General features: G+C 41.7%; 1 protein-coding gene across 1 annotated transcript; it reads right to left on the bottom strand.

The window, feature by feature from the left end:
- Positions 1-690: 690 nt before the first annotated feature.
- LOC134219241 (angiopoietin-2-like) lies at positions 691-3,318 on the bottom strand. The gene is made up of 2 exons (XM_062697946.1): positions 1,598-3,318; positions 691-1,524 (listed from the first exon to the last, which is right to left on the bottom strand). The coding sequence occupies exons 1-2, from the start codon at positions 3,250-3,252 to the stop codon at positions 1,410-1,412; spliced, it is 1,770 nt and encodes a 589-aa protein (XP_062553930.1). The 5' UTR covers positions 3,253-3,318; the 3' UTR covers positions 691-1,409.
- Positions 3,319-8,026: the final 4,708 nt, after the last annotated feature.

Below are 8,026 nucleotides of genomic sequence, written 5' to 3'. Positions count from 1 at the left end.
CAGACCGCTATCATTACAATTTTATCACTTCAGCGACCTCAACCGTGGATCAAGCAAACATTTCTGTTACTCACTACTCTACGACAGCTAACTCTCCAGATTCTAGAATGAATGGAAGATAACTCTCTCTCAACGAACTAAATTCAACACAGTTTAATAAACTTCGGGTTGGCCAATACGGATATCTAATCATAACTACAAACCAAAGATTTTGGGATCCAATAGCCCAGTATTTCTCTGAATATACTCGAAATAAACAATCCAAAATAAAAATGTGTTAACTTTTTATAGACCTCGCCTATATTTCCAATCGTCAATCAAAATTATCCACTACGACATTTCCTTCGCACGCATTTCTTTGAGACTGTCATCAATTTACGCATTATATCTGTGATATTTTCGCGAACATCTACTAATCGGATAGGGAGAACAAGCAAAACCCTTAAAGTCTATCATGAGAGAACAATCGATTTCATAACCTTAAATCATTTACCTTTCTTGTAGAAAAGAAGAAACAGTTGCCCAGTTTACACGCTGTTGCACAATAAAAGGCGACAGAACCAATACGGGAGAAAATATTATTATTAATTCCACAATCTAAACAAACAGTGATGCATATATAGAAACAAATAATCAAACCTTAACAAAAACGACGAGAAAAGAAGAGATATGGGAATGAAAACAAATAAATACACAAATTCTAAACACTATGTATATTCCGAACAAAAAAAATACCCTTATTTCAAAACTAAAACAGGATGTATAGCAACATTAAACATTTTACGTTTATCTACTCCTTTACTGAGATATTGATACAAAATAAGCAAAAATGTGACACTGAACCAGATATGTATTACAACCAACCAACCAATCAGATATGTATTACAAAAATTACTGTTGCAGTAGTGCTACCCGAAGGAATAAAACAAAACTAAAAATTGATAAACGCAAACGCTGCACAACACCCCTGATCATGTGTGTGATTGTGTGATGAACCTAGAAAGCAAATCCTGCAATATCCAATTCAGAACAAAAATAGACTTTCACCAGTCCCGTTGTATCGTGTATGCAAGATCTGCTAGAAAGACTACAACTACAACAGAGAATGTGAAAATCTTTCCACAAGTACACTTCCCAAGAAGCAGAATCCTAAAATCTCAGTCAATCCAGTAAATAAATAAACAAAGAGTAACCTCTAACAAGCACACTGTGAAACGGGTGAATTTTATCTACTGGTGTCAGAAGATGACATTCTTTCTATTGCTTGGGAACGGAGGGTCGATTTTATTAGATCTAGTCGTTGCAACCACTACTCCCCGATCTCCTCGTCTTTACTCGTTAACTCAGCCAGAGTGTTATGTTCTTCTAACTTTTTTATGACATTTAAAATTTTAAAATATATCCAAACTTCACACTTCCCGAATCATCATTCTGGAAACCTTGAGTCCTTCGTCCGAGTTATTATAGTAATACCAACAAAGCGATTGATGATGTGGCATCTTCTGATATTTCCCGTTCAGGTTGCTAAAACGAAAAATAATTTTGTATATTTTGTATTTTCGTACATACAAAAAAAAATACGAAAAAAGATACCTACCTGAACGTGCAACTTTTGTACCACCATGCCCCGTATCTTTGCACCGCGCAATTCTCCGAAGACTGATCATGGTCGGAATCCCACGTTGTAAAATTCGCACCTGCGCTGTACACCAAACCGTCACCCGCCGTCCCACTATAGGCACCCAAACGTTTCAGCGAATACCACTCATCTTCACTTCCAACTTCGAATCTGTCGTACTTGGCGTAGGCGTACTTCCCGCTGAAGTCCTCCATTTCTATCATCAAGGTGAAGTTCTTGCCCTTCGTAAGTCGGTGCACCGTTTCAAGTCCAAGCCAAAACTCTCCACCAACGGTTCCGAAGCCATTTTTGTAGTCGCTCCAATTGCGGTAGAAGTCCACGGATCCGTTGAATCGGTGCTGGATCACCAACCACCCACCGTTGAACTTATCCTGCTCGCAGTATCCTTCGAAGGGGTCCTGCTGAGCAACCGGATGCAGAAGATATTTTCCAGATTTCTTGTTCAGCTTACTCTCTTTACAGGACTGATGCAGGGTGGCTACTTGAAAATATTTGGCAGAGTTCTTGAGAATTATCAGGTCGTACAGTGTTTGTTTTAAATCGCTGTGTTTGATGCAGCTGACATTTTGCTGCGAAAGCGATGTCGATTGACTGATTATTTGGGACAAATTTTGACCGATAAGCTGCTTGAAATCTATGAATAGTTCGGGAACTTTCAGATTAAGCGTCTCGATTGAATCCAACTTCAGAATGATTTGCTCATTTTTCTTATAATTTTCGCTGTTGGTTTTCGTAATTGCGTTCAAATCTGTAAGAACTTGGTGGAAGCTTCCGTTATAATAAAGTTCGTGCTGCTGCAATAAATCCCATGTTTGGTTCAACTTATAGAACAAACCATGCACTACGTTCAGCTCCAACAACGCCACAGCATCCGAAACACTTCCGTACATTTTTTCAAGCTTGTCTAAACTTTTTGAGATTTTTTCGTTGTTCTCTTTAATTTCGGTTGCTAGTTGCAAAAGTTTAACCTCCTGGAAATCAATTTTCAAGCGCAGCATTTCTAATCCGAATGAGTCAGCGGGGGATCGATTGGCAAGGTTGATTGTTTTGTTGGTAATGGGGCCCGGAATCGTTACTTCTATGACCTTCTTCACATTTTCTTCTAGTTGCTGGAGACTGACTTCCATCGTTTTCTTCATGTCGTCATTCTGTTGGGACAATCTGTTTTCCAGGACGTCAATTTTTGAAAGGAGTGTGCCTTGCTCAATGTCGTCACTATCAATGCTCCTCATGGCTCTTGTTTCTGTTACCTTCTTCATTTCATTGCCCTGATGAAGAAGTTTGTTTTCCAGCATCAATATTTTAGAGCTAAGTGATTCTAAACTGGTTTTCTCACTATTTGCGTCTGAAGTTTCAATTATTTTTCTCATCATGTTCTCTAACTGCATAAATTTGCTCTCTAGCCGGTCCAATTTCAAAAGTACCTCCTTATTCTCGTTTTCATTATCTTTGACACAATCTATTGGCTTCTGAATACTTGCCTCTGTACTATCGCCATAAACAGGATCTGTTGTCCCATCTTGATCATAAGGAAGTCCATTCGACTGTCCGCAGAAAACCACTAATCCGATCAACAGAAACACAGAACTTCTCACCATTATGGACTTCACCATTCAAACGTTCCGAACAAATTGAAATCAATTATGAGCGGAACTGCTTCGAACGGTAGAACTTATATGGACAGATAGCATATGAAGAAGAGTAAACAAATTTTGATTCAATTATCTCTGTTTCATCTGCCTGCTCAACATGGAATTCTCGTGGGATGTGCAGCGAAACATTTGGACACACCAAAAACGGTCCTGGCTGATAGTAAGTTATCACCAATGGAATACGCGTCTGTTTTGTGCACACAAGCCTTGTGAGATAATGCGGCGTTCAGTACACCATTCATTCTACCTGGGCCTGGTAAAATGATTGTGTGTGGATTTACTACGGATTATCTCAGCATATTATTTTCCGAAAGGCATTTCGGAAAAGAATAATCATTCAAATAGGGCAAATGTCCAATTTAGTTCCAATTGCGAGTTAATAACTCCCTCGAAAAATCGTATTCAATCTTATATTGATTTCAAAATCATTCCGCACGTAACGCTCTTCAATTTTGCTTTGATCGGTTCTATTAGGGTAACTGTACAAATAGTGGAGGTATTAGTAGAATCACTGAAGATTATTTCTTTTAAATCGACATTAATGGGAATTTTAAAGGTTTTATATCTTGTAACGTTTTACGTTTTTGTCGTTGTTAATTAATTATTCGTGAAAATATTACAAGAATAAAATATTAACTTAAAAAAAAACTAGTGTTGATAAAATCGAGCTATCTCTGTCAACTCGCGTACTTGGAGCATGTTATAAATGCTCTGCTTTTATAGCATGGCGCTAAATTTAAAATAAGCGGTTTGAATTCGCCATGCTTCTCGGCGCCATGCAAATCATTTGGCGCGATTTTCAAATAATGCATTTTCCTGAAAAATAGTTACAGAGTAGTCTTTTAAAATACTTGAATAGTGCTCAAATTTGAAAAGAGGCACAGTTTCTTGGCGTAGCTATTTCATCCGCTCGATCATTTCGCTAGAAGATCGGCTGGAAAGCAGAAGTACGCGATTAGAGATACTTACGTTTTGAGAACATTCATTCATTTCATTTTCATTTATTTAGTTTACATCTAAACAGATAACACTGAATCAACAATTTTCAGAGGTGAACTAGCCTTGGGCTAAAAACCTCTTTAATAAAGATTATAATAATAATGAATCAACAATTTGACGCCACAATGCACGGTTCGAGGCCGCATCTCTCCATCCTCGGATACGCCCCACGCTCGCCAAGTCGTTCTGCACCTGGTCTGCCCATCTCGCTCGCTGCGCTCCACGCCGTACCTGCCGGATCGGAAGCGAACACCATCTTTGCAGGGTTGCTGTCCGGCATTCTTGCAACATGTCCTGCCCATCGTACCCTTCCGGCTTTAGCTACCTTCTGGATACTGGGTTCGCCGTAGAGTTGGGCGAGCTCATGGTTCATTCTTCGCCGCCACACACCGTCTTCTTGCACACCGCCAAAGATGGTCCTAAGCACCCGTCTCTCGAATACTCCGAGTGCTTGCAAGTCCTCCTCGAGCATTGTCCATGTTTCATGTCCGTAGAGGGCTGTGTCCTCTCGTCCTCGTCCGCAAATCGTCCTCCACCTGATCGATCCACCTTGCTCGCTGTGTATCTCGCCTTCTTGTCGCGTCGGATCGTCCGACATTCTGGCTACGTGCCCGGCCCACCGCAGTCTTCCGATTTTCGCGGTGTGAACGATGGATGGTTCTCCCAACAGCTGATGCAACTCGTGGTTCATTCGCCTCCTTCACGTACCGCCCGCCATCTGCACCCCACCATAGACGGTACGCAGCACTTTCTTTTCGAAAACTCCCAGTGCGCGTTGGTCCTCCACGAGCATCGTCCAGGTCTCGTGTCCGTCGAGAACTACTGGTCTAATAAGCGTTTTGTAGATAGTCAGTTTGGTACGGCGGCGAACTCTATTCGATCGGACCATTTTGTGGAGTATAAAGAACGTACGATTTCCTGCCATGGTGCGTCTCCGAATTTCTCTGCTGGTATCGTTATCGGAAGTGACTAATGAGCCCAAGTACACGAATTCTTCAACCACCTCAATTTTGTCACCACCAATACGAACTGGTGGTGGGTGGATTGCGTTGTCCTCTATTAAGTCTCTTCATATTATGCACTTCGTCTTCAACGTGTTGATGACAAGTCCAATCAATTAAATTTCGCTTTTCAGTCTGATGTAGGCTTCCTCCATCCTCTCAAAGTTACGTTTCATAATATCAATATCGTCGGCGAAACCAAATAACTGGACGGACTTCGTGCGAATCGTACCACTCGTGTCAATCCCTGCCCTTTGTATTACTCCTTTCAAAACGATGTTGAATATCAGACACGAAAGACCAACACCTTGCCGTTACCCTCTGTGCGTCTCGAAGGGACTCGAGAATGCCTCTGAAACTCGAACTACCCAAGCAGCACGCGCAACATCTTTCAAATAGGTGTTTGTTCCTAATAAATTGCATTGAAAACACTGGCAATACATCGAGTCACATTAAAGCCACGTCCCAGTTTCAGAAAATCACAATGTTTCATTTCCGTTTAAATGGCGTCGCAATATTCTACCCATCTGACTTCTTGGGTGGTTTAAAATTCGATGTGTTTCATATCAGAAACAAAACAGATAAGTTGCAGAATTAATAACACTTCGGTTCATTGCTGTTACGACGATGTTTCTGATATGTTATGATATGCAAAACACTTTGAGCACAGCTGAGCAGTATTTTATTTTTGACAGTCCCCTGCATGTTCCGTATAAGGTACAATGAAGTTACAAATGACTTTGTTGTTTATGTAGTGCACTTGTAGCAGAATCTCCAAATAGAATTGTTGGTGTGATGGTTATAGTAGAAGGTGGCAAATCTCAAGATCCATGGTTCGATTCCCGGTTGGTTTTTGTGTTTTTATTTTCTTTATAGCCGCAAGCAAGGATGTTATCGATCATTCAGTAATTTGCGTTCAATCATTTAGTAGTTTGTCAACAACACATTCCAGAAGCTGAATTTCAAAAAATGTTGTATGGTGGACTTTTAGTGCGAAGGTTTTTCTACAACTCTGCCTAATGGTTCGTTGTTTGAATTCCACTAGTAACGGAGTTATAGCTATAGTTTCAGTAACTTAGACTAAATGATAACAAAATTCCAATCATTTAGTTTGAGTTACTGCAACTAGCACTCTAACTCCGTTATTAGTTGAATTCTAATAACGAACCATTAGGCAAAGTTGTAGAAAAACCTTCGCACTAGAAGTCCATCATACAACATATTTTGAAATTCAGCTTCTGGAATGTGTTATTGACAAACTACTAAATGATCGAACGCAAATTACTGAATGATCGTTAACATCCTTGGCCGCAAGATGTTGCAAATAGGCTCCACCTCTTGCGCTTTTTGTGTCACAAAAGAGTTCCAAATACGACGCGTTGTGAATAAGTCAGACCTTTAGTAAGTCACACCACAGTTGTTGTTACTCACTGAGAAACAAGAGGTGTTGCTTGGGTACGCACATCACCCGATCCATTGTTGCCTTGATCAACTGTATCAGTTTATCCGGGAATCCGTGTTCGTGCATTAGCTGCCATAGCTGGTCCCGATCGATTGTATCATATGCGGCTTTAAAATCGATAAATAGTGCCCACGTTGTATTCGCGGCATTTCTGCAATACCTGACGTACGGCGAACACCTGGTCTGTGGTAGAGCGTTCACCCATAAATCCCGCCTGGTACTGCCCCACAAACTCTCTTGCAGTTGGTGTCAGTCGGCGGCATAGAATTTGGGAGAGAACCTTGTAGGCGGCGTTCAGCAATGTGATTACGCGGTAGATGCTACAATCCAGCTTATCGCCTTTTTTTGTAGATGGGACACACGACACCTTCCATCCACTCCTGCGATAGAACCTCATCCTCCCAAAACTTGGTAATTACCTAGTGCAGCGCTCTAGACAGTTCCTCACAACCATATTCAAACAGCTCTCCTAGTAGTTGGTATACTTCAGGGGCTTTGTTGTTTCTCAGCCGACCGATCTCCTCCTGAATTTCTTGGAATTTCGGAGCCAGAAATCATATGCCTTATGCACGTGCTTCCAGGTTCATTACCATACCGTCACCGTTGTCTGCCACATTGCCATTCAGGTGCTCTTCGTAGTGCTGCCGCCACCTTTGGATCACCTCAAGCTCATTCATAAGAAGCTTTCTGTTTATGTCCTTACACATAACGGGCTGTGATACGTGGCCCTTACACGAACGGTTTAACTTCTCATAGAACTTTTGTGCGTTGTTAGCGTTGTACAGTTGCTCCATCTCTCCACGGTCTCGATTTTTCTGCTAGCGCTTTTTCCTCCGAAAAATCGAGTGTTGTCTGTTCTGCGCCTGTTTGTATTGTGCTTCGTTCGCCCTCGTGCGGTGTTCCAGCAAATTCGCCCATGCTGCATTCTTCTCTTCCACTAACTGCTCACATTCGGCGTCATCTAAATCATTCCTCTGATCCGGGGGCACCGTGCCAAGTGCAGCGGTAGCGGTGCTTCCAATGGCGGATTGAATATCAATCCAACCATCTTCAAGAGACGCTGCGCCTAGCTGCTCTTCCATTGGGAGTGCCACTTCAAGCTGTTGCGCGTAGTTTTGTACTAGTCAACCGTCTTGTAGCTACAAAATGTTTAGCCACGGCGGACGATTCCGACGCGTGTTACACCGTCAAGAGTTTGAGCGCAGACTTGTAGTGGTCGGATTCAATATTCGTACTGTGGTAAGTGCGTACGTTCGTTATGTCGGAGAAGATT

The sequence above is a fragment of the Armigeres subalbatus genome, chromosome 3 (assembly GCF_024139115.2).
Source record: "Armigeres subalbatus isolate Guangzhou_Male chromosome 3, GZ_Asu_2, whole genome shotgun sequence".
Lineage (NCBI taxonomy): Eukaryota > Metazoa > Arthropoda > Insecta > Diptera > Culicidae > Armigeres > Armigeres subalbatus.
The sequence above is the reverse complement of the archived record's forward strand: the minus strand, read 5'-3'. Positions and strand labels throughout refer to the sequence as shown.

Excerpts from the sequence above, each read along its gene's own strand:
- LOC134219241 (XM_062697946.1), bottom strand. The coding sequence starts at position 3,252 with ATGGTGAAGTCCATAATGGTGAGAAGTTCTGTGTTTCTGTTGATCGGA. Across the intron at positions 1,525-1,597 it reads TACAAAAGTTGCACGTTCAG|CAACCTGAACGGGAAATATC; the intron begins GTAGGTATCTTT and ends TTTTCGTTTTAG.